At 50.0% G+C, this 25,294-nt stretch overlaps 10 protein-coding genes; 4 read left to right on the top strand and 6 right to left on the bottom strand.

Annotated features, from left to right (window-relative positions):
- Window positions 1–372: 372 nt before the first annotated feature.
- On the top strand, window positions 373–1,762 carry FFUJ_11554 (related to L-fucose permease; the record flags this gene model as incomplete). XM_023570466.1 has 6 exons in its annotated part: window positions 373–516; window positions 566–602; window positions 653–885; window positions 933–1,159; window positions 1,214–1,344; window positions 1,395–1,762. The coding sequence occupies 6 exons, from the start codon at window positions 373–375 to the stop codon at window positions 1,760–1,762; spliced, it is 1,140 nt and encodes a 379-aa protein (XP_023437575.1).
- Window positions 1,763–2,560: 798 nt separating this feature from the next.
- FFUJ_11553 (related to large-conductance mechanosensitive channel) lies at window positions 2,561–5,833 on the bottom strand (the record flags this gene model as incomplete). Its single annotated transcript, XM_023570465.1, has 1 exon — window positions 2,561–5,833. The coding sequence occupies one exon, from the start codon at window positions 5,831–5,833 to the stop codon at window positions 2,561–2,563; it is 3,273 nt and encodes a 1,090-aa protein (XP_023437574.1).
- Window positions 5,834–9,189: 3,356 nt separating this feature from the next.
- FFUJ_11552 (related to ribonucleases) lies at window positions 9,190–10,034 on the top strand (the record flags this gene model as incomplete). XM_023570464.1 has 2 exons in its annotated part: window positions 9,190–9,412; window positions 9,466–10,034. The coding sequence occupies 2 exons, from the start codon at window positions 9,190–9,192 to the stop codon at window positions 10,032–10,034; spliced, it is 792 nt and encodes a 263-aa protein (XP_023437573.1).
- A 117-nt stretch (window positions 10,035–10,151) lies between these two features.
- On the bottom strand, window positions 10,152–11,744 carry FFUJ_11551 (probable MNN2-type II membrane protein; the record flags this gene model as incomplete). The annotated part of the gene is made up of 1 exon (XM_023570462.1): window positions 10,152–11,744. One exon carries the CDS (start codon window positions 11,742–11,744, stop codon window positions 10,152–10,154), a length of 1,593 nt encoding a protein of 530 aa, XP_023437572.1.
- An 826-nt stretch (window positions 11,745–12,570) lies between these two features.
- FFUJ_11550 (uncharacterized protein) lies at window positions 12,571–13,746 on the bottom strand (the record flags this gene model as incomplete). The annotated part of the gene is made up of 1 exon (XM_023570461.1): window positions 12,571–13,746. The coding sequence occupies one exon, from the start codon at window positions 13,744–13,746 to the stop codon at window positions 12,571–12,573; it is 1,176 nt and encodes a 391-aa protein (XP_023437571.1).
- Window positions 13,747–14,138: 392 nt separating this feature from the next.
- Window positions 14,139–15,578, bottom strand: FFUJ_11549 (related to aromatic-L-amino-acid decarboxylase; the record flags this gene model as incomplete). Its single annotated transcript, XM_023570460.1, has 1 exon — window positions 14,139–15,578. One exon carries the CDS (start codon window positions 15,576–15,578, stop codon window positions 14,139–14,141), a length of 1,440 nt encoding a protein of 479 aa, XP_023437570.1.
- Window positions 15,579–16,083: 505 nt separating this feature from the next.
- FFUJ_11548 (uncharacterized protein) lies at window positions 16,084–17,859 on the bottom strand (the record flags this gene model as incomplete). XM_023570459.1 has 3 exons in its annotated part: window positions 16,084–16,235; window positions 16,307–16,458; window positions 16,529–17,859. The coding sequence occupies 3 exons, from the start codon at window positions 17,857–17,859 to the stop codon at window positions 16,084–16,086; spliced, it is 1,635 nt and encodes a 544-aa protein (XP_023437569.1).
- A 970-nt stretch (window positions 17,860–18,829) lies between these two features.
- Window positions 18,830–20,469, top strand: FFUJ_11547 (probable lactonohydrolase; the record flags this gene model as incomplete). XM_023570458.1 has 8 exons in its annotated part: window positions 18,830–19,015; window positions 19,063–19,217; window positions 19,273–19,466; window positions 19,519–19,626; window positions 19,682–19,891; window positions 19,956–20,052; window positions 20,103–20,182; window positions 20,261–20,469. 8 exons carry the CDS (start codon window positions 18,830–18,832, stop codon window positions 20,467–20,469), a joined length of 1,239 nt encoding a protein of 412 aa, XP_023437568.1.
- Window positions 20,470–21,898: 1,429 nt separating this feature from the next.
- FFUJ_11546 (uncharacterized protein) lies at window positions 21,899–22,743 on the top strand (the record flags this gene model as incomplete). XM_023570457.1 has 2 exons in its annotated part: window positions 21,899–22,218; window positions 22,293–22,743. 2 exons carry the CDS (start codon window positions 21,899–21,901, stop codon window positions 22,741–22,743), a joined length of 771 nt encoding a protein of 256 aa, XP_023437567.1.
- A 595-nt stretch (window positions 22,744–23,338) lies between these two features.
- Window positions 23,339–25,226, bottom strand: FFUJ_11545 (related to tol protein; the record flags this gene model as incomplete). XM_023570456.1 has 2 exons in its annotated part: window positions 23,339–24,801; window positions 24,860–25,226. 2 exons carry the CDS (start codon window positions 25,224–25,226, stop codon window positions 23,339–23,341), a joined length of 1,830 nt encoding a protein of 609 aa, XP_023437566.1.
- Between the last annotated feature and the right edge of the window lie 68 nt (window positions 25,227–25,294).

The following is a 25,294-nucleotide window of genomic DNA, read 5'->3' as shown; positions in this document are numbered from 1 at the left end:
TACCATTTTACGTGCTTGCACATGTTCCGATCGCCAAGTCTAGTACTCCGTAAACGGCTCAACAATTCTTTATCCATTAGCCTCCTCCCAGATGGTCTTTGCTCCTCAATTTCCACGCATAACATAGCCTAGACCTTCCAGCAATGGCTTAACGTCGCCCACTGTCGGAACATTCTACCCCTGGATCCAGACTTGGTCTCGCACGGCATCCTTACAAGGCTTCTTAGCCGCATGAGATGATCGACGGTGCTCATTGACATGGTCGGCAGACGTATATCATCCCGGGAGTTCCACATCCAGCTTCGCTTTTCGCTAATCGAGGGGGTTTCAATTGTCTTTTTTACTTCTTGACGCTGCACGATATAAACCAGAATGCGGTCAAGGCAGCCTGATCTTTGGGCGGCCGAGTACATTACCTTTGCAGCGGCGACTATCTTTCTTATCCTACGTATTGCCAGCCGAAGAATTACGAGGATCAGGTTCTGGTGGGATGATTACTTTGCCTGTGCAAGTTATGTATGTTGATGGACAATGACCACTTGGGATTATCGTTAACAACATCAAGGCCACTGCGGTTTGCTGGGGCATTGTATTGCCTATCTGTACGATTCCTCCTCGACATCGACAACGACGATCGCTGACTTCTTATAAGGGATTCACCATGGCTTCGGATTGCACGCGAAGGATGTAGAGGGCATGACCTTTACGGAAGCCAACTACACGACCAAGAAATACCTTTTTATAATGGAACACTTCTACGCCTTCACCCTCTTCTTCGCAAAGATCTCCATACTATCCTTCTACTGGCGCATGTTCCGTGTCGCAAACATCCAGATATTTGTCTCGGTCTTGTTGGTCTGCTCCATTCTTTGGATTCTTGTTCGCGTAAGCAACCTCAAGAGATCGCAAGGCCTAAGCTCACATTGGCCCAGACATTCCTGACGACATTTCACTGTTACCCTGTGCGAGCATTCTGGGATCCTACGATGGAACACTATACCTGCGCTATCAAGAGCAGTGACTTCTTCTTTGGTACTGTGCTTGCGCACGTTATAATAGACGTTGGCATCTTGATCCTGCCCATCGTTCAGATCCAGAAGCTTCAGCTCCCGACCCTGCAGAAGATTGCGATCATCTTTATGTTCATGTTCGGTATTCTGTAGGTTCTCTGTAGTCATCCTCAATAATGACCTCGTGCTAATACATCTTCCAGGGTTTGCGTAGCTGGTCTTGTCATTGTCAGTGTGTCAGCATCATTCGACAACAAGTCCGTCGACATGACATGGCAATTGGCTCCCGTCATTATTTGGGCATCGGTTGAGGTCAACTTAGTGACAGTATCCAGTCAGTATTACCTTCGAGTCTCATGCCTGCCTCTCACTAATTCTCTACAGCCTGTCTTCCCATCATCCGACCAGCCTGCCTTTATCTCTTCACATGCACGAATCCCGTATCATCGATCAGATCCGGATCAAACAACTTCGGCAGCAACTATGGTCGAAGTCAAACAAAGCACTCAATTCGTCTCGGAACTATAGGGAAGGACGAGTCAAGCTCTACACACGAGCTCGCCAGAAGCGAGCCAAGCGGGAGCGAATCCTTCAATTCGGAGTTCGAGCACGAAGATCAGCGACATGGAAACATTGCTACTGTGACTGGTCCCGGGAGTTCGGCTAATCTGGCGCATCCAGCGGATGTTGGTGGTATCATGGTCAAAAACGAAACTGTGGTGCATGTGTCGAGGGCTAGATCATCAAGATGAAAATACTCGGAACGGATTGGGCGGCTTAAGCGTTTGGTCAATACACGAAAAAAGGCGTTACGGTGTTTATGTATATCTTTACCTAATTTCATAAATCATTAATGCTCACGGGGCCCCTACAGCGTCGTTGGGTACTCTATAGCATTTCCCATTGCTCATAAGTGCACCTTGGCTTGGTAGTTACCTACGCCTCGCAGGTCATAATAGTCATCTTAATTGCAGGCGATACTGCCGCTCTGTCGGAAGCAATGCTTCATAGGTGAATGGCGAACGGTGTCACTGAGACACATTTTTGACTGCGCTGTCTTCGGTTATATAACGTAGTCTGCAACTGAAGGTCGACTGTCAATCCGTCCGACTGGATGGAGAGTGAATGCGATATACAGAGCCACCAGGCCTTACTATCAAAGCATATTTTATTACCTCTATAGCCAGCCAACCAGTCAAGTTGGGTCAGAACACTTTTGTGCAGTTGGATATCAGTGATCCAAGTCGTGGGCCATGGCGAGTTGGGAATGGACAACGTGAGAACAATAAGGTCTTGAACAGATAGGCAGTATTAGTCAAATAAAAGTTAGGTGACAAAGATCAATCAACTTGTCAAAGAAGGCTATCATGGAAACACCAAAGAGCGAAGAGCGAAGAGACTGTTCAGCAACCAAAGACAAGGATGTCAAAAGCAAGCAGTCACAAGACTGAGAAGGCGAAAGGATTTCGACAAATAAAAAGAAACTTTTCGAAGTCATATGAATTACGTTCTATCTGTTGAAAGCCAAAGAGCTTTCGGTATTAAGCTATTTACATGACAAAGGCAAGGGCCATAGGGAGTGCGAGGAGCATAGATCCAGCACTGACGAGAGAAGCTCCAGCAACTACGGGAACTTGATCAGTTGGGGAGGGCTTGCCTCCGGGGATGGTTCCGTTTGAGGGAACGTTGTAGGTAGGCTGGGCACCAGGGCCAGTGTTACCAGGGGCCTGGGGGTTGGCAGGCTGCTCAGAGCCCTCAGTGGGTGAGGCACCAGAGTCGGTGGCAGTGGCCGGGACTCGGGTGAGGGTGGTGAACGCACCGGGTTGCTGGGTACCAGTCTGCTGAGGAGCCTGGCCAGTGTGTCCCTGGATGATGGTGACAGTGGGGGCAGCAGGGACGTGGACAGTGGTAGGAGCAACGAAGGTGCTGGTGACGAACTTGGTGCAAGGAACGATGGTGGTGACGTCCTGGGTGATGGTGACAAGGTCGATGGTGGTCTTAGCAGCATCGGGAGGAGAGGTAGGAGCGGGAGCAGAGCCGTTGTTACCGTTGTCAGAACCCTCACCAGGCTTGGAGTCTCCGCCTTGGTTGGAACCGTTGCCGCCCTCGACGGGAGTCTCAGGTACAGCAGTGGCAGTGGCAGGGCAGACGGTGGTGCGCTCGATGACAGTCTGGGTGACGATCTTCTGAGTGTAAGAAGCAGGGCAATTGATGACAGAGGCAGCACAAGATGTGATGGTGTAGACGTGAGTCTCGCGGATGGTGCTGGTGATCATGCCAGAAGCATCGGGAGCGGCGGTGACAGCAGGGGCAGAGGTCTCCTCAGCATCAGATCCAGAGCCAGTGGTGACAGCAGGCTTGTCGGAGTCGGCAGATCCAGTGCTGGCAGGGAGGCTGTCAGACTCAGCGGGAACGTTACCAGCAGAAGTAGCATCAGTGTTGCCACCAGCGGGAGCAGAGGGAAGGTTGTAGTCAGAACCACCAGTAGCAGAAGGGGAGTTGCCGGGAACGACGGTGGTGTAGCCCTCGGAACCGGAAACGACAGTGGTGAAGCCAGCAGATCCGGAGACAACGGTAGTGAAGTCGCCCTCAGAGCCGGAGAGAACAGTGGTGTAACCCTCTGAGCCAGACACAACAGTAGTGAAACCAGTAGAGCCAGAGATATAAGTAGTGAAGCCCTCGGAACCAGAGACAGTGACAGTGGCACCGGCGGTGTGAGTACCGAAGATGGCAGTGACATCGCCGCCAGCAGGGATGGTGTGAGTGGGAACACCCTCAGGGCCAGTGGGGATGGCACCAGAGACAGTGAGATCGCCAGAAGCAGAGCCAGCAGGAACCTCAACGGAATCAGTAGCAACAGGGAGTTCGACAGAACCAGTCACATCACCAGAGGCAGTAACAGCGGGAGCCTCATATGAGGCAGAGTCGGAGGGGATCTCAGCACCGGTGGTAGCGACGGGGAGAGAGTCAGAGCCAGTGAGATCACCGGAAGCACCAGGGATATCGACAGAGGCAGAAACGTCAGGGACACCGATGGAGCCAGAGAACTCAACAGAGTGGGTAACGCCAGCGGGAATGGTGATGTCGGCAGAAGCGCCACCAGTAGCAGTGATAGCGCCGGAAGCAGAGATGGTAGGACCGCCAATGAAGCCACCCTTCTTGAAGTGGCCGATGAAGCTGCCGCAAGTACCGCGGGTCTTCTGGGAGAAGGTGGACTTGATACCCTTGGCGAGACCAACGGAAAGGTTGGGGATGAGACCGAAGAGACCGCCGCTGAAGTCGAACTTCTTGTCGATAGCGAGACCAAGGTTGCAGCCAAACTCACCAGTGACATCAATACCAGCGCTGGCACCGGCACCGCCTCCAATGGTGGCAGTGTAGTCGAAGAGAGAGAACCAGACACCAGCACCGAAGCCAACATCAGCACCAGCCTTGCCGCCGAGACCGAGAACAGGGATCTCGAGACCGCCGCCAATGCTGAGCTCAGAACGAAGACGGAGACCAAGCTGAAGATCGATACCAGCACCAAGCTCGACATCGGCACCGACGCCAACGGGAAGAGCCTTGGTGACGAGACCCTCAAGGGAAGCGTGGATGACCTCCTTGGTGAGCAGGGAGATATCGACGTAGGCAGACTCAGGGAACTTGACGTAGACACCAGCAGAGAGATCGATAGCCTTACCACAGCCGACAACAAGATCGATAGCGATGGCAGCCTCAATAGCGGCCTTCAGCTCAGCGTCAAGACCGGGGATAGCAATACCAAGCTTGGGGGCAGTGAAGAGTTCGACGGACTGATGGACGGCAGCGGAAGCAGAGAGATCGATCTCGATGTAGGCAGAGATGCCACCGAGACCAACACGAACGTTGGGAGTAGTGAGGAAGTCAGCACCACAAGCGAAGCCAATGTCACCAGTGATCTGGCAGCTGGGGAGGTTCAGGCCCAGGTTGACAGCAGGAGTAGTTGAGGTCTCGGGAGCGCAGATGCCCTGGAAGAGGATGTGATCCTTCCAGGCGTTACCGATGCTGCAGGAAGTACCAGTGTGCCAGTCAGCACCACCGCCGGCGTTCCACTCGATGCCACCACCGAGAAGACCGCCGAGACCGATACCAGCGCCAATACCAGCGCCAGCTCCGATCTTACCTCCAACACCGCCTCCAATCTTGCCGCCAGCACCTCCTCCAATGTGACCCTCGGCACCACCGCCGATTTCGCCTCCGATCTTTCCACCAGCTCCGGCTCCGGCTCCGGCTCCGGCACCAGCACCTCCTCCGATCTTACCACCAACCTCACCACCGATTTCACCGCCAACCTTGCCACCAGCACCAGCGCCAATCTTTCCACCGGCTCCAGCACCAGCACCGCCTTCAGCACCACCTCCTAGGTGACCTTCAGCGCCGCCGCCAATGCTGCCACCGATCTTGCCGCCAGCACTTCCGCCAGCACCAGCACCAGCTCCTGCGCCGGCACCAGCGCCAGCTCCTCCACCAATCTTGCCGCCGATTTCACCGCCGATTTCACCACCGACCTTTCCGCCGGCGCCAGCTCCAGCTCCAGCTCCAGCTCCGGCCTCACCTCCAGCTTCACCTCCGATATGACCGGAAGCTCCACCGCTGAGGCTACCGCCGAGATGACCACCTGCACCAGCTCCTGCGCCGGCTCCTGCACTACCACCGGCTCCGACTCCGAGATGGGCATCAGCACCACCTGAGACCTCGCCGCCAGCAGAGCCTGATGCTCCGCCACCGAGGAAAGTAGGAGTTGCTTCGCCCAGCGAAGCAAGAGCTCCCAAGGCAGGGATGAGTCCAGCAGAGAAACGCATGGCGTTAAACGAGTGTTGGAATGATGATAATAAAAATAAAGATTTGTAGTAGTGGTTGTAGTTGTTTGAGCTTGTAAAGCGAGAGTGGTTGATAATAGTAGCGAGTGACTAAGAGAAACTCAGAAACGAAAGTAATAAGGAAATAAAAAAGAAAAGAGAGATAATAGCAAAAAAGCAGATAGAACGACTGTTGATGCTGGAAAAGAAACAAGACATTGAAGCCGGCGATGAGCTTCCTTTTAAGCTGAGTTGAACTCTCACGACGAGAGTCATGAGTGACAGGAACTTGAGCACTGATGCTGGCCAGCATGACAGAGCTCGCTCGGTCAACTCGGGTCCAGGGGTTTGAGCCATGACCTAGTGTCAATCCGATCGCCGCTCAGACGTTTCATGAGGTTCTACCGTAGGTTGGTGGTGACGGTGAAGGGCTTTGACGTTTGTTTGTTTCTTCCAAATTTAGCCGGCAGGGGTTCGAGTCAGTTGAGATGGATGTGAAGAAAGACACTACTGCAGTGTTGAAATTGTATGCATGATAACGAGATTGCATATCACATATTGTTTCTCTGGTCTTGGTACGTATTGAATCGGCTCATCGGCTAGATGCTTGCCGCGTTATTCGGCTATTGCTCGTCTCGATCTGTTATGGACATCATTGACCAGCATCCTCAGCTAACGCATGAGGCAAAAAACGGCCGAGAATCACGACCAGGATACAGGGCCGTCTACCGTAGTGGGAAAAGCGCTATGCCAAAGCGTAGAGTCAAGGCGCAAATCCGCGATTCTCTGGGAATAGTTAGTTTCAGTTTTTGTTCCAGAAAGATTCGTTTCAGGTGATTTCTTCTATAGATAGTGAGTTCAGTTGGTCAAGTACCCCATCCGCAATCTTAAATGCATTTAGCTGAGAACGCCACCACCTGAACAAAAGACCAATGCCGGATCGACGAAAAGTGGACTCTCCCCGGTCGATCCGTCTCGTTTTGATTGCTGCCTCGGCAACATTTCCCACAAGAGGTTGAAACAGAAATCAGTGGGTAGCTTCTAGTGCGCAATGGGCATCAAACGGCCCGCAGCCACAGAACAGCTCTGGAGCTGTCAGGTAGAGCTGTTGAGCGATCACATCATGGCAGGGATGGCATTTGCGTTTTCACCTGAGATGGTAAAACAAACTATGGATGATGGTGACGAGAATAGAATGTTTGGCGAAAGGAATGCCCGATTGGTCTTGTTGATATTCTCAATCGAGAAGAAGAGGATCAAGGATGCTACTCTGTCAAGATCCAATGCTACCCTACAGTCATGCATTTCTGTGTTTTGTTGACGACAATGGCATTGCAACGGAAGAAGAACGGCATTGTATATTATGCTATGTTTCTAATGTTAGATGTCACCAAGGTTGAGACGACAAAAAACTCTATTATTCCGTCTATGATTCTCGTTGCGCAGTTCTGTCAGCGATGGGCTAACGTGCCTTCGTTAGTTGTTGGATGCATCCTCAAAAGTCATGACAATGGGACTGTGATCCGCTGTTGCCGACAAGCGAAGACAGCGACTCATTCATGATCTGATATTAAATTTCCAGTGGGCACGGCACGAAGCTCACCCTTGAAGCGAGCTCATCATTTAACGTATCCGTATACGGCCCTGTGACATTCAGCCTTAGAGGGTGACTCTTCGCAACTAGGTACCTGAAAAGGGATGGAGGATTCTTGGAGACGATCGGAGAATTTACCACGGCTATGGCGGGGGTTTCGTTTCGGATTTCGGCCAGCTCTGCCCCTGAGCTGAACATGACTTATCTTATCTCAATTGCCAAGGCCGAGGAAAAGAAACAGGAAAATGTTTAATGCAGAGCTCGAACCTATGACCTTGGCGTTGTTTACTGGGGACATGAAAAAGTCAATACGCGAGGCTAGGAAGATGGCTTCAGTGTCTACAGACTGCTTTGAGCTTCACGTTCCTTCGATGGCCTGCTTGAAATGAGGGATCTGACAGCCATCAATCAACCTTCATCCCAACATGATAAACTTTTAAAATAACTTGTGCATAGACGCAGTTATCGACGGCATCAATGCGCAATGCGAAATGCAATTGCCGATCTTGTACAAGGTACGATGCGGCTGTGCAAATGTTTAGAGTGTTTGAGGTTGATAAAGTTCCCTACACCAGGGAGCCAAAAATATCACTTAGAGTCTAACGACCCTCATGACTACTGATCAGCGACAATTGCTTTCTTTTTTTCCATTTATACATTCATGTCAGATGATGTCTCTATGCCGCTCATGCATTTGCTCACAAACCTTGCAGAGAAATGTTTCCTCCCTGATGACAGTGCACAGGTACGCACGCTGTGAAGTGAGATAAGATAAGGCCATGGCGGAATAAACGCCGCTTGATGGCCACGCTAATTGCGGATGAATTTACTCCGTTGGTTTGGACGTTAGCTATGTCTGCGGTCGGTGCTGTCCGTGATAGCGGCAAACTCCGACGCCGATTGATTCACTTGTCCATCCGATAACCGGACGGGCAAAAGTGGCTGACCAACGGTACGTGCCCGCCAATTAACCGAGACACCATTGAGTGATAAAGCCGCCAGTGATTCACCATTGCATTATTTCATCGCCAGTACAACTTGACCTTCTGAGACTGGTCCGATCTGTCAGCCGTATTCCCGCAGATCGGTTGTCAACCTGCCCGACCATCCGACCATCGATTAAGCAATCGTCCAGCCATCGCTGTAGTCTGCACAATGAATGAATTGAGTGTGGATGCTCGGTAGCCTTTATAGGCAAGTACAAAAATAGATGGCCAATTCCGCATTCCCAATTGAATACTGTTGACCGTTGACGGATAAATCGGCATTGATCGACCAGGATCCATCAATCTGTCCCCTCAATCTTGATCAACTCCCATCAACAATACAACACGACTCGCCCTCTCAATTCGAATGGTAAAACCTCACAAGATTATAAAAGTGCAAAATGTTCATGCTACAAAGCCTTTCCAACGGCATTGGCCGACATCTGCAACATCTCCCTTCACTAGAGGCCCCTTTGTCGCCGATCAACACCCAGCAATGGGCCACCTCGTTTCCTCATTGGCTGCGACAAAAGGTCCTGGTAATAATCTGGCATACAATACACGTGGGGTTCTTTGACGATACAGATCGCTGCTTATCAGCGTTACCACCTTGTCTGCTCCGTACACAACTGCTTCATCTGTCGACTTTGTCCGACACTAGAGAGGATAAACATTTCACTTGCCTCCCACGTGTATTTCGTAGTCGAATATAAGTATCGCTTGTATTTCTCGTAAACACTATTCGCTTTTGTCGGTCAATCTTAATTATAAGCTTCAAAATGACGTTCATCAAGGCCCTCATTCCTCTTGCGCTTTACCTTGCTGGAGCGCAGGCTAAGTCTTGCTCTGCTGGTGGTAAGCCCACCGCTGAGTTTTGCTCAAAGGACCTTCCTCTGTCGTGTCACAACACCACTGCCGTTCAAGACACTTGCTGCTTCATTCCCGCTGGCCAGCTTCTTCAGACTCAATTCTGGGATAGCGACCCCGTAGCTGGACCTCATGGTACATACAACCAACAACTCATCATCTCAATGTTATGAATTAACAATTTCTAGACTCCTGGACCATTCACGGTCTCTGGCCCGACTACTGCGACGGCACATATCCCCAGTTCTGTGACAAGTCCCGCGAGTACACCGACATCAAGGACCTCGTAACCAAGTTCCTCGGCAAAAAGACCGTGTCCTACATGGATAAGTACTGGGTCAGCCAAGACGGCAATGACGAGTCTCTCTGGGAGCACGAGTTCAACAAGCACGGCACATGCATCAGCACCCTCGAGCCAAGCTGCTACACCAACTACGAGACTGGCGCTGAAGCCGCTGATTACGTCAAGAAGACCATCTCCCTGTTCAAGACTCTTCCTACATACAAGTGGCTCGCTGAGGCTGGTATCAAGCCTTCCACGACAAAGACTTATACTGCCGATGAGATTGTGGATGCTTTGGCGGAACACCATGGCGCTCGTGTCACCATTGGCTGCTCTAATGGCTCATTAAGCGAGGTTTGGTACCATTTCAACGTCAAGGGCTCGCTGCAGGACGGCCAGTTTGTGTCTACTGAGCCTGATGGAAGCAAGAGCTCTTGCCCAGACACCGGTATCAAGTATGCTCCTAAGAAGTAAACAACAAGCATATCTTTGGGCTTGTAAAATGAAGATGAATATGTATTCTGGATAGACTATGATGACAATGTAAATAAATATTATTATTAGGGCCGTGTGAACGTTGATTCATCCCATCTAAAACGTTGCTTCGTAATACTTTCGTATCTTGTCACATTCCTCCATCAACTCTCGGTCACAATTAGCCTTGATAGCCTCCTCCCATATGGCCTTTTCAAGATCGAATCCAGCGACGTCTTTGATCTTGTCCACATCGTCTCCCCAGAGTCGCGATAGAGTTCCGTCTGGACGCTCAGGTACTAGGTCTTCCAGCACCTGACTCGGATGCCTAGTATCGAACTTGACTCTGTTGAGATGGGCAAACATTGTGCTCGTAATCTTGACTTCGTCCTCGGTTATCCTTTGTTTTCGCTTCCGTGTAGATACGGTTGTTTGGTTTCGTCCTTTCTGTGTTTGCAGCTTCCAGTCTTGCTCAGGATCAGCCTGCCAGATACCGCTCCCCCAGTTGATTTTCTCATCAGTAATCAGCGTAGCTGGCTTTGCGACCTGCCAGTAGGGGTTGCCTAGAACCAACGCGCTCTGCATGAAAGTCTCCTTGTCGCCTGATCCCCAAGCACCCTGCGAATGAAGTTGATAGTAGAACCTTGGCCCGTAAAAGTTGTAGTATGCCGCGAGCAAGAGACTGTCTGCGTGCCTCGCTTTGTTGTATAGCATAACTCCGGATTCTGAACTTCTGGAGTCGATAGTAACGTTGGGCGCCTTGGCTCCAGCAATCTTGTAGAAGAGGGGAGATATCGTTGGCAGCCAAAAGTCGGGCCATGTCACAAGTCCGCGACTTTTATACGGTTCCACGGTGAGGAGATGATCGGGATTTCGAATTGGAAAGGCGTCGGAATCAAGGAATAGGATGTCTTGAAAGCTGGAGAAGAGAATCGACAAGGGCTTGTACTGATACTTTTCAATCGTGGGTTGCTTAACGGATGTTGTATCAGGCAACTTTAAGAAATCGTCCATATTCAAGCATTGCACCTGCATACTGGATAGTGTATTGTTGCACTGTTCGTGCTCAGCTTCGCTTGCCGAGTCGAGAAAAAGCTGGACGGGTAAACGCGACCCAACATGTCGTAGCATCCGTATGGCCGTCGCTGCTACTCCAACTGCTGATCCTTTGGCAGTGATGACAATACCCTTGGTGTTGCGTTTGAACGGTACTTTCGGAGCCAAGTGCCGAAGGCTTTGCACAAACTTTGCATGATTCTCTTTCAATGATTCGACTTCCTCATCAGATACCTCCAACCAGTCCGTGTGTATCTGCGCCTTTGAGCCATGAGGATCAAACTTGTCGCGCGATAGAGAATTGGGCGGTTTGATCTTATCACCATGAGGTTCCGCTGCGTAGAATTCCGTGACAAGGTTCTCCCAGAATTTCGTCGTCTGCTCAGTCGGTCCAGTAAATTGAGGCCCGCTCGTAGAGATAGGGTTCAAATTTGGCGTGGTTGAAGAGTCGGATTGAGTTTGGTTAGTTTGAGTGAGGCTTGATGACGAGACTCTTTTGTAGGCGACAGAAAGATCTGCCCAGAATTCCCAGAGCGTGAGGGCGCAGATGAAACAGATGAAAACGCCAAGAATTTTGACGAGACGATGGCGCGCGGTTACGACGCTGACCCATTTCCCGCTTTTGGAGGCGTCATCACGCCAAGGCCGAAGCATCGCAACGTTTGAGGAATTGACTCTGACTTTGACTTTGGATGGTGTTGATTGTTGGGATATCGATTGACTTCTGGCTGTATCAGTGGAAAAAGCGAGTGAATGCAGGCTCGAGACCAGCGCGATATCGTTGTTTGCTGTGAATTAACGAGTATCGTCAAAATTGGAGCGTGTCGAGTTTTCTGGTGGCGTTGAACAATTGTCGTTGCGCATGGTCAATTCTTGTTCAAAACCCCCTTTTCTTGCGCCGGATGATGTTTGAGAATGGTCCAGGAGTAGGTTCGTAAGTTTTGAGACGTCTTTTGAGGGTTTTGTCGCAAACTCTGTAGGAGATCAACCGGTCATAGAGCAACAGCTCAAGAGAATCATGTGATTTGAATCATGGTAGTTACATCAAACAAAACAGGAGAGATACAATGAAGAGGAGAAGGCAGATGAGAGACGTGAAACGCTGCTGACAGTCAGACCAGATCAAAATAAAATGAAAGGAGCTGCTGGCTGTGCAGAGATCATCAGCTTTCACGTGATTCGTAGAGCATTACGCAATGCCGCCGCGTTTCCCGATACCATGCCACAATCCGATGTCTCACAATAGAACAGTCGATCGGGCTTACTTCTTAGTGTCACATTCTATTTATATGCATATTGTTTAATTGTTTGTATTTATTGATCCTTTGTTAATAGTTAACTACCTACCTATGTAGTTGACTGTTGTTTATACTGGTAAGGTTAAGCTTTAATTATCTTGCTCTCTAATCGAGAGAGATCTCAGTCTGACGTCATGATGTAACCCGCTCGTAAACACAAAACCCCGCACTCAATTAACTCTTCAGACAATTGGGGTCGTCTCCTCATCGATATTGATCCCAAAACCCTGCGCAGCCATGGAGTAACTCTGATGAACAGCTTCACTGGCATAGACCCTCATCTCCTTCTCATAAGCAGCTGTGACACCCGCACTGTACCCGCCAGCTTCACGCAGCAATCGTCCAAGCAGCGCTGAATCACGAACAGCCGTGTTAGCGCCAATTCCGCCTGCGGGTGTCATCGAGTGAGCTGCATCGCCTATGACCGTCACGCGAGGCTCATTCTTCCACTCGGGGACACCTGAAGGCGTCGAGCAGGTGATTTTCCAGAACGCAGCTTCACTCTCATCCATGTTGTCGATTAGAGACTTGAACTTTGGGTCCCAGTCTTTAGCAATTGACTTTGCGATGTCGGCGGCGACTTTTCCGACAATCGCGTAGTTGTCGTTCGGCGCGCGAATGACACCTGGAGCTCCGCCCATGGTCCAGCCAAAGCTCACATCTGGGTTGTTCATATCTCCCGAGCGAACATTTGTCATGAGAAAGGCGTGGCCGTCGGGCCGTGTATCGTCGCGGAGTCGGAAGACTCCCTCGCCGAGCTGCTTGAATGCTGTCGTGGGGGCTTGGCCGTGAATACCCCTCGCGCCAGTGTCGTAGACTTTCAACTTCCCACCTGAGACTTGTCTCGCAACTTTTGAGTAGATGCCTTCACCGCCGACGAGCATAGACCCTTCGATGGACTTTGTCCCGTCAGAGAAGATGGCGCGAACACCATCGTCGGTTAATTCGTAGCCTGTAACATTCTTGGACCATTCAATGTAATCTTCGCAACCCTCTGCGAAAATTCTTCTCATGTCACCTCTGGCAATACCAACAATCTTGCCATCTCGCGATGAGAGATTCTCCGAGACCACATGCTCAGTCTGTTCGCCAGTGACTGCATCGAATGCACGATATCCACCACCGCCCGTCTTGCCGCAGGCATCCCAAAAATGCTGCCATGTCTTCTTATCGAGAACAGATTCAATAGCGTCTAGACCCTCCACTGAAAGACGGAGCCTGTACCCTTGGGCGCGAAAGACGAAAGATTCATCGCGCTCAAAAATCTTGAAAGGGATCTTGGACTGCTTAAGAGATTGCGCCAGTAGCAATGAAGCGAGGCCGGAGCCTGAGATGAGGATGGGTTTCGTGACTGACATGTTGTGTCGATGAATTGAGGCCCACAGCGGGCTAGGCTACGATGGAATGCAAAGTCTAGATAAATACCCGACAGTGTTCTTGGCTGGTGTTTGTGGCACATCTGGGGCTGACAAACTACCATTTACATCGCGGAGTCTACCGCGCGCTATGGTGCAATTCTGAGACCCGAGATAAGGTTGAAGGCCTCAACAAGACGGCAGCTGGACTTCGGAACATTTGCGGTGTCCGGAATTTCCGAATGCGGGCCTTGTGAAACCTTGGACATTTGTAAGCTGACATATTCACTGTTGTTCCCGTAAATAATCATCAGTCAGCCTGTATCATCGGTTTGCAAAATACAGTTTGTGCATCCATTCAATAGGTGACATGTCTGAAATGCAATTGAAGGTGCTTATTGACTGCACTGTTTAGAAATGAGCTGTGCAACCTCGCTAGTCTGCCGAATAACCTCCACCATCTCGTCCCCGCCAAGCACTGGGCTGATAGAGCAGATCCTCAGAACGACTCTCCCGCGTAGCTTTGTAGTCAGAATCAACCCAATATTGTTTTCAACCAAATGTTTTGAGATCGCAGCGTTCAGTTCATCCAACTTCTCCTCGGTCTTTCCCGCAGGTGCATATCGGAATGTCACTATCGCCATACTCGCTCGACTTGTGAGTTGCCAATCTGACAACTTTAAAATCTCGACTTCAGCAATTTCTGCCAGATGGAACCCGTGATCAATCATCTTCCCAAATCTGTCCACGCCGAGGACTCGTAGGGTGAACCATAATTTCAGCGCTCGTGAGGGACGTGTTAATTCCATGCCAAGGTTCCAAAAGTTGGGCATCTCTTCGTCATCGAGAGCATCGCGAAGATAGTCGCCGTCGTTGTTGAAAACTTTGGCCAAGCTGATCTTGTTTCTTACAAGGATGAGACTGCAGCTGTATGTTTGGAACAGCCATTTGTGTGCATCCCAAGAGATACTGTCTGCCGATCCAAGACCGTTGGCGACAGAGCTTCGAGTTGCAGCCAGGGAAGCTGACGCGCCATATGCACCGTCAACATGGAGCCAAATCTTCTCCTCATCGCGTAACTGGGCGAGCACCTCCAATGGATCGATGCTCCCAGTGTTTGTTGTCCCGCATGTCGCCACTATTACAAATGGCTTCAGACCAGCCTCGCGGTCCGCTTTGATAGCATCTTTCAAGGCACTCACGTCCATTTGAAAGCATTCATTAGTTGGAACAACTCGAATTTGACTCCTTCTGATACCAATGATGCGGAGGGCTTTCTTGACAGAATGGTGTGTCTGATCAGAGAGATATGCGACGCCCAGGTGTTCAGTATCGGGCTCCAATATACATTCCCTTGCAAGTACCATGCCGCTCATGTTTGCCATAGAGCCTCCTGAGACAAAGATACCTCCAGACGTATCTGGAAGTCCAACTTTGGCTGACAGCCATTGCAGCAGCGTCTGCTCAACAATAGCTACACCAGAGCCCTGCAGTCTCGATCCGGCGAAAGAGTTGAAAGCGCTAGACAGACAATCACCTATCCAAGAAAGTGGCGAGGTAGGTGCTGGAACAAAGCAGAAACACTTGGGATGGTTCATTCGCATTCGATAGTCAGAGATGGTGAACACATCCTCAATGGCTGCCTCCACGGAGTGAGCATCGCCAGGAGTGCTGATTGCTTTCAGTTGAGAGACCTCAGTTCCTCCGGCTACTCGTAAGAGAGGGTCTTCGCTGACCTTCTGGGTAGCCTGGAAGATCCGATCGAAGGCGGCTTGGAAGGTAGAGCTTAACGAGTCTAGCTCTGCACCTTGGTCTGGGGGGCCAAAAGAGTTCATTGGAGTCTACAAGCTTCGTGTATAGTGGCAAGTAGTTTGAGTTTAGGGAATCGCGCCTTTATAGGTCCGATGCGGCTTGGAGCGGCTTGCGGGTATTACGTGAAGGACACTGAAGGGCGCGAAATCTGACCGAGTCGAGATAGCTTCCCCGCCTTTTGTTGTTGGCGCCACAGCGAAGCATCGATTGCCAAGTCCTTTGATATATATCGTGCTTTATTTCAGAAGATTCTCTAGTCCTATTGCGACCTGTACTTTATGTTCAGTGGTGAGTCGCAATGCCAATAGAGCACCATCTATTCCTGACTGTGCAGTGTTGCGATGAATCTGACTGTGAGGCTCTCATGCCACTGGCGAGCCAATCATGCATACTGGATTTCACCAACGCTACGCCAACACACACATACTTCTCTCTCACCGGCTAGTGATCGGACTTCAAAAGTGCGCCCTACACAATGGAAAGACTATAGCCGAGGCGATTTGGATTGTAAGCTTCATCTACTAAGCACTAAACATCAGACGAACCCTCTGCCGCTACTTTGATAACCATCTCATTAAATAGATTCCACCACTTAATATCTGGAACGGAGCGAACTCGCGGATCAGGCATCACCAGAATTATGTTTAGCTTCTCTGCAAATGTCCAAGCCCATGTTTGAGCTGAGTATGAATCAGTTAGTTTCGTTGTAGAACAAGAACGACGTGTAGGAAAGCAAGAATATTACACTTACGCCCAAACAAGTTGCTAACTCGTGAATAAAACGAAAAGTCGTCAATATTCAGTGCAGGCTTGTCATTTGGATCTAGAGATCCGTATGACCCTGGGAGATGATGTCCGTCCAAAAGACCTGCTGATGACAGAGGAGTAAACATGCCAGGCGGTCTATGGATATTGTTAGAAGAAGAAATGATTAGCCAGGAGCTTTGTAGTGATAAATGCCAAGCAGACTTACGAAGGCAGCAGACCGGCTTTCATCGCTTCCATGGCGTGCGCAACACCACCAAAGGCAGCTGGGCCCTGAGTCCAATCCACATGTTCACTCAGATTACTCTTGACCGCCTCATCAGTTGCTCGACCAATATTTTGCGCAACTTCACAAACAATCTTCCTCCAATTGTCGTCGCCGATAGGAGCATCCTGGCTCTTGAGATATGGGCTCACGTCAAAGGGAGACACAAGGAAAGTAGTTGCCATGACGGGCCCGATATAGGCTGCTTCTTGACAGATCTCGCTCAATCTAGTTTTCGAAGCAGCTGAGCGATCCTGATTACCGCCAAAAGATGTCTGCCGCAGCCTGTTGCTCACACAGATAGGTGCCGCCGTGGTTCGGGACACATCTTCCGGAGGAAAGGTTTTGAGGAGTGCAAGCGCCTGCAAGGCCGTCAATAGTGCCGTCACAGTAAAGCCGTGCTCCTTGCAGACCTTGAAGACTTTTTGCGTTGTCTCTTGCGACAAAATCTTCCTTCTCACCGAATACTCGGTGTCAGGTCGGTCTTTGGCTGGTTCTTGCGAGATAGGGCAGAGAGTGATGTTACCGAGATTGGCTCCAAGAAGCTGCGCTGCCTTTGCTTGAGACTCGGCATCTAACGGAGCATCTCCAATAGGATCACGAAGAAAGTCCAGATAGCAAGGGTGCAGAGAAGAGTGGGATGCATCTTTGTATGAAAGTGGTAGCACTTGGGTAGTACTTAGGCCGTCCGCAAGCTTGCTAAGAAGGTTATTGAGAATAGCCGCACCACTCCAGAAATCGTTCAGTGCATGATTGTAACGGATTGCAAGAGCAAAAGTCCCCACCTCAGAGGACGAAGAAACAATCGATATGTGTATCAAATGGTCTCCAAGCTCCAGGCTGATGCGTTTCTCTGGAGTCGAGTAGAAGTCGTCCGTGAGTAACTTCAGGCCCTCTTGAGCTGGCTTTTCGGTATGCAGAACGGTAGTCCTCTGCTTAATCCTCTCGGATAAGTCATTGTCTGATGTGAGAGGACGGTAGACGAAGTCCCGAGACTTTGCGACCGCCGACTCATCTTGGCCACGCTCAATGACTGCGAGGAGGGAAGGCTTCTCAAGGCAAAGGCGCGATACTGCTCTGCTGAACCAAGTCTCAACGGGGTCTTTGCTGTTCAGATGAGACGCGTAAGACGGAGCAATTGTGAAGATGACAGCGCCCATCCATTCAGTCCAACCGTCGATCTCGAGCCACTGATCGAACATGCGCTCGGGGCCGATGAGCGGCCGGCTCCAGAGGCCGTCGCTTCGTTGCTTCCATGGAGACACTTTGGGCATTATGCTGTTTCTTTGAAGGTGCAGAAATGAGCAATGTGATGTTGGAGTCAACATCATCACCCCGCTAATTGCTGTTCCTTTCGCTGCGCCATGATCGTCGCTTACGTTGTCGAATTAGTGCTGAGAGGAGACTAAATTCTCACGACGTGCCTCAGTACCCCGCTGGAGAGTATCGTGCTATTTGCTGTTCCGTAGCAGTATGGAATCCTTGCTCTTCGTTGAGTGTGCTTTCCATCCATCATGAGACACGAGACGAGCCGCATTGCTTTATTCTCACCTTGTGGATAGAGCCAGCTTGCTTCAGTGGGGACACATGCTAAATAGAGGATGTCACTGAACAGCCGCAGCGAAGAGACCGATTTTTCGGGATGTTGTAGAGAACACAAGGTTATCTCAAATTCGATGCTAGAGATCATGAAATGTCGCTAGCTTCTCTTTGTAGGGTCCATCTTCGTCGGAAATGCCCCGGTCTTGCTTTTCCCGCTGGTTCGGTTCGGTAGTCGGAATGCGGGCTTTTCCGTATGGACCGAACGAACCTCGAATATAGCCTCAATATTCATGACATTGTTTCGCGCTCTTCATTTCGCATCAATTTCTATCAAAGTCCAATAGTTGGTAATAATTTGTGAGACATTCCCGAGTTCATAGTCTCTCGTTGGACCACATCAATCTTCCCCGCAGTATCATCGCATCAGAGCTGGCTTCACATCTGTGCGACCGCGACTGGGAGATTACCTTACCTAGACCAACATCGGCTGTACCCACGGAAAAGCCTAGCTATCCTGCATCATCAGTGTCCCTCCTTCTTGCCGATCAATTGGCGCGACCCCGAATACAACCTTCGAAGAGGCAGAACAAGGATTCAGAAATGTCGACAAAGCGGGGTACATCGACAATAAAGAGTCGATATGACTCTGGACAACAAGAAACGAGCAAAACACAGCAATCTTGGTTCCTAAATACTACCACTATGGCAATTGGAGTACTTGCTATTGGCGTCTTACTTCCCTATAGCCTCGGCCTCTTCGGTGAGGCTCAGGCAAAGCCTACTGTCATCGACCCTGCCAAGCTACCAGCTACGGCCCAGATAATCGACCAGAAGAGCTTCAATGTTTTGGAGCATGTCCCTCCACCGAAAGAAGCTAATGCTACAACTGTGAGCTAGCATAAGAGTGGCTGCGACCTGTGCTGACACGGTGACAGAGGTTCCTCTGGTCAGGAGTTACCTATGAATCCTTGACTGAACGACCATTTCATGTTTACGATGCGGAGTTCCTTGATATAATTGGAAGCAATCCAACCTTGACATTGCTTGCTACTTCAGAAAAAGATCCCATTTTCCACGAAGCTGTTGTATGGTTCGTAAACCTAACGGCCTAGCATTTCGGTAATCACTAACGCGGAATTGCATAGGAACCCTCCAACTGAAGAAGTTTTCTTCGTGCAGAATGCAGGCGATCCGGATGCTGGAACAGGACTTGCAAAGTCATCTGTAATCCAAAAGATTTCTTTGGCAGAAGCTGAAGCTCTGAAGAATGGATCGCACACTGAGAACCAAGTCAAGATCATGGTGGTAGATTCTGATCCGCAAGTCATCAACCCCAATGGTAAGTATAGTCCTTAGATGTTGGATAAGTGACGCATGCTCATACATCGCAGGCGGAACGAATTATAAGGGACAGATCATCTTCGCAGGCGAAGGGCAAGGCGAGAAGATACCCTCGGCTTTGTATCTGATGAACCCCGAAGCGCCATACAATACAACAAGTAATGACTTCCTCAAATCTCTGCGCTGTGAAAAGTACTGACTGGGCCATTGTAGCCCTTGTGAACAACTTCTTTGGCAGGCAATTCAACTCCCTCAATGATGTTTCCGTCAACCCGCGCAACGGCGATATCTACTTCACAGATACCATGTATGGCTACTGGCAGTACTTCCGCCCCGAGCCTGGACTGCAAAACCAAGTCTATCGCCTCGACCCAGACACTGGAGCGTTGACTGTTGTTGCGGATGGTTTCGTCGCTCCAAATGGTGAGGCAACGGGAATTGCTGTAATATTTATGCAAGTTAGTTGCTGACGGTTAGCGAACGACAGGACTCACTTTCTCGCCCGATGGACTCCATGCTTATGTTACAGACACTGGCATAAGCAATGCACTATTCGGGCATAACTACACTCGTCCCGCCTCTATGTAAGTCTTGACTCTAGCAGTAAGGGCCAGACCTCTGATAGTGATGATAGTTACCGATTCGACGTGCAGGAAGATGGTACATGGGACAGTCGTAAGACGTTTGCTTTCACAGCAGCTCGTCTACCGGATGGTAAGCATAATTGGATATTTGTTACTGCTAGCAGGCCGTGCTCTAAAAGACAACAAGTATGCTGATCTTTATGACCAGGAATTCATTGTGATTCCAAAGGCAACGTGTACGCGGGCTGCGGCGATGGCGTGCATGTCTGGAATCGCTCTGGAAAGCTCATTGGAAAGATTTACACAGGAGTCAATGCAGCCAACTTTCAGTTCGCCGGCAAAGGACGCATGGTTATCATGGGGAGGACAAAACTGTTCTATGCGACTCTGGCTGCTTCTGGAGCACCATTGAGTTGAGCTATTGTCATAATCCGATACCTCGGTACGGGGTTTTGACTTCAGAGCGAGGCGTCAATTCTAGATCTACGACCGATGGTTGGCTGTTTTCCGAAGCTTGCAAACATAATATTGCATGCGCCAAATAACAGGTTTCTGCGTGTCGAAGGAGTTGCGTAGACATGGAGTAGTAACTGAATTACCAGAACAAGCTAGGATGCTGTCAACATCAAGCTTTAAGCTTAGTGATCGATCGCCATGGGTTACATTGTGATCAGGACACGGACTAACAGGGCGGCACAGCACTCGGCCCCGAGCATCCATCCAGGTATCTGCCGATCCCTCACAAGGCTGTGCAGCTGATGCCGATCAATCAGGGGGGTTGCTGACCGAGGCATTTCCGCCTGGTACGACAAAAGAATCCTACGATGATCGTGGCCTTGATTGTGACGTCGGACAATAAATCTGATTGCCGTCGGTATATGTTTATGCATGAATGTCAGCATCCTTCGTGTTTAGTCCAAATTGGAACGGGATGAAAAGGTCCCTTGCAGAGTGACATTCAATGCCTTTGATCAGCGAGGGAGTGGAGCTGAAACAGAACACGACTTGCCTATTTCGATTCTGTAGCTCACTTCTGACGTCAGATCAGTTTGTAAGGCAGAAATGTTCGTACAGCAGGCCACTAACACCAGGTAGGTAGGTAGCCATGCGCAGCAAAGAAGACAACCCAGCCTCAACAACTATTAGACAACAAGTCACCATAAACGTGAGCTTTGTAGAAACGCATGGAGACCGCATTATTTTTGTGTTCTCAAGGCTTCCTATACAATAATAACGTCAATTATTGGCTCTCGCAAAGAATCGCGCTGTAGCAGAACTGCCTCCAATCCTACGCAGCCTCACAAACGTCCCGTCGACCCACGTGCCTGTCGATCAGTCTTGGCTTAAACCCGCCTCAGCATAGAAAACCCGACTCTGCAGCAGAGAATCGGCCATGATGTAATGGACTCTCCAACCCGTTTCAAGCAGGGAGTGCTGAAACAATCCTTCCAGCAAAGTATACCGTGGATAGACTGGAAGGATGCACTTTGACTGGCCTATCACAGCACACAGATCGTATCCGCTAGCACTGCCGGCAGATGATCTTGAGTGATATACCCGAAAAGTGCATAACTTTCTGCCGACGTTGTTGCTTATGACGAGCAAGATCCTGACAAGATTATGATCAACATGGGTGCAACGTGCTTGCCTGAGATGTGCATTTGAGCTGAGCATCCATGGACGAGCCGCAATCAAGGTAGTGAGTCGTAAAACACTGATCTATTCAAGACGAGAACCTGTCCCCAAGAGCTTCAAACAGGTATAAATACGACACCATCCCCCTTATTTTAACTCCCATCTCACCAACATCTTCACCTCCCACCACAACATCAAACAAACAGCCACCATGCAGAACAAGCTCATCACCGCCGCCACCCTCCTGAGTGCCCTGGCCTCAGTCCAGGCATCTCCCGTTTCTGTGTCCAAGCGAGACGTTCTCACAGCCCTTCCTGGAGGCGCTTCTGACATTGAGAACAAGTTCCAGCCTGCTCTTGACTTCGACGGCGACGGCTGCTACCAGACCGCCGCCATCGATCCTGATGGCAACTTGAACCCTGGTCACGGTGCCACTGGTACTCCCCAGGGAGACTGTCGTGATCCCCCTCAGCTTGATAACAGCAACACCTATTCTCGCAAGCGTTGCAACAATGGCTTCTGTGCCATTATGTAAGTCTTTCTATTCAACCTCAAACAAGAGGGTTTCTTCATCTTAGTGTACATACTAACATTGAACCTCAAAGGTATGAGACCTACTATGAGAAAGACCAAGCCGTTGGTGGCAGCTTTCTCGGAGGCCATCGCCACGACTGGGAGAACATCGTCGTTTTCACCCAAGGCGACAATGTCGTCCGCGTAGCTCCCTCATGCCACGGCAAATACGACGGCGCAAGCAACCAATTCCCCAGCGACGGAAGCACCCCTCTTCTCGTTTATCACAAGGACGGTGCCGGAACTCACTGCTACCGTTTCGCCAACGACGATGATCGGGCTAACCCCGAGAACCCTACTGGGTCTTTCTTCAAGGCTCCTCTTGTTGGCTGGGATAACTGGCCTGATGTTGGTCTGCGAGACAAGATGCTGCAGAACTGGAGTGGTGGTGTTGGACCTAAGCTGGATGATGAATTTGGTGATTCGCTCAAGGCGGCTGCTGGTGATGGTGTTCAGGGCTTCGATCCTTACAAGGACGAGTAAAGATAGGGAGGACTAAGGGCATACTACTATTTAGTATCACTATTGAATATGATTGACTTCGCTGAATGCATCGCCGCAGAACTTCCCCCCCGGGTATTGCCTCTAGTTCTGTTCCCTTTTGGGCGTACTTTGCCCTGGATTGCACATTCAAAATTTCAGAGCCTTGATGTTCGATCTAGCACCATGAGATGAGCACAAGCAAAGCTACCTGATCTCAACACTTCGTTGCAAGACCTCAGCCATCTTCACATACCTAGACTTGTTCCTTTCCAGTTCCTTAAATCTGTACAGCCCATCATGTCTCTCACACCCTTCCGGCATACGTTCATCAAAGTCATCGATAGCCTTCCAGAATCTCTGCACATCATTAGGATGAGTGATGACGAAAGCTCCAACTCGTATGTACCATCGGTTCCAATTCTCACCCCGTCTTTCGTCCAGAACCAGGCAATGTACGGGGTTGGTGAAGTACGCCATGTTTGCAAAGACGGGAACCGCGATGGCCGACTTGCAGTTTATAGCCTCTTGATCAAACTTCACATCCCAGTAGTTTTTACTTTGAATTTCGATCAATTCATCACCATGACCTCCCTCACTAGTCGCGGCTCCAAAGTCCACAAGTTTCATGTCGCTCACGGGCCCCAATTCGACGATAGGTGGGTAAGAACACCGCAGACGGAGAAATGTGCCAGTGGAGGCGCAGTGTCTCAAACCAACTAGAAGGTATTGCTTGATTCAGAGGGAGAATACTTGTATCGATGACTTTGGTGAAGTAAATATCCACTGACCTCACTTCCTGTGGTTCGATGATGGCATCCTTGATCGAACACCAGGACCATGTTGGAGCAATGTAATCGTCGTAGCGTTTCCCAGGTGCTGAAGGAGTGTTTCCATCATATTCGAATAAATATTTGCGTGATATTGCTCGCCATACCAACTGCCTCTCGACATATGGCCGCCATAGACCAGCGAGAAAGAGCCCTGGATATCTAGGGCAGGATGAATCTACCCGATCCTGTGTACCATATTTCTCACGGCCATCTTCGACTTGATCTACAGACTTCACAATATGTTGAAAGACGGGGTAGAGCACATCAATAAGGCCTGACAGCGCAACAAGCCTATCAGCCGCAACCGTGAGCTGTCCCTGGGAGTAGGCTCGAACTACTTGATTCCAGTTCCGAAAAACATTCTCAGGAGTCAGATGAGACAGATTTCCGTTTCGTGCGTTGAGAACAAACCGTTTCAGTGAAGTCAATACGGCAGTGTCATGCCTTATCGTCGGGTCACCATATGGCAGTCGTTCGCACACTGCGTCCGAGCAACACTGGAAAGCAACTTGTTCAAGCCCCAGATGCAGTACCCTTGGCGCTAGAACACGCTCCTGGAGAGCCCAAGCTCCTCGATTTAACTCTGAGTCTGAGATGCGCTCCCACCAGTTATGAAACTCGGATATGCAATAATTACTGGGGAACCCATCGCCCCATTCACGATGTATGTATACTGGGTACCATGGGCGGGCGGCTCGTTTGTCGGAAGGGCAGAATAGCCCGTGTACAGCCTCATCTCCGTCAGCCGAGAGGTTGAGCCACGAGTTCCCATAGATGGAAGCCATACGACCGACCTCATGTTGCCAATCTGCAGGGTCGTCTTGGGCTATACAGAGTGCGCCAATCCAGAGATATTCATGACTCAGCCTTTTAGTGGTGTTACAGGCATCCATGAAGACGCGGGAGAGCTCATGGACAGGAATTGAGGATTTAAAAGCTTTGATGTTGCTGCGAGTAAGCTGAAGAGTGTTTCCTGCACCCGGGCAATGGCTCAGGGTCAGGTACTCAACATCGTCGGATATATCCTGGCCCTCGACAAGGCGGACTTGAAGCGCAGCCGTTGTGTTACAGATGTAGAGCAGTCGAGTTGGCTTCCAGGTGGATGTCTTCTTAAGTTTGCAATCTGTATGATGTTTTTCACATCTATCAAGCCATTCTCTGACCGATTTCCAAGTAGTCTCAGCCTGATCGGATCCAGGCAACGGCTTTATGCTGATATCTTTCCCGTCTACACTCGCTAGTCAGCTCTGGTGTATCTCAAATCGGCCATCCAAGCCCAAACTAACCATTGATATCGATCGTATCGAGAGCCGCCCAAACATGTCCGACGTCCGGCCAAACAATTGGTGGCCGTTTTGGAGAACTCAGAAACACAAGCGTCACATCACCGACGTTTTGCTCTAATGGATGCTGTCTCAGTACGGTATCTTGGCTTCGAACTCTCAGGATTTGACGAGAATACTCAAGGGCCCCAAGCCACATTGCACAAAGTCCGCAGTAACGCGAGGATTTGGTGAGTTCTGAGAGAGCTCTGGTGCGGATTGGCTGGATCGGCTTGCCATCGCGACAAAATTCACAGAGGGTACCGCCTTGCACCGAGAGAAATTTCGCGGAAGGTGCAAGAGCGCTGGAAGGAGAAGTTGGAGTCGACATATTTGTCGATGATTGTAAATTGTGTTTTTGACCTTGGCGACGCGACAGAAGTTGAGCTCTGAAAGGAC

Source organism: Fusarium fujikuroi, chromosome FFUJ_chr11 (genome assembly GCF_900079805.1).
Source record: "Fusarium fujikuroi IMI 58289 draft genome, chromosome FFUJ_chr11".
NCBI lineage: Eukaryota > Fungi > Ascomycota > Sordariomycetes > Hypocreales > Nectriaceae > Fusarium > Fusarium fujikuroi.
This window is presented reverse-complemented; position numbering and strand designations above follow the sequence as displayed.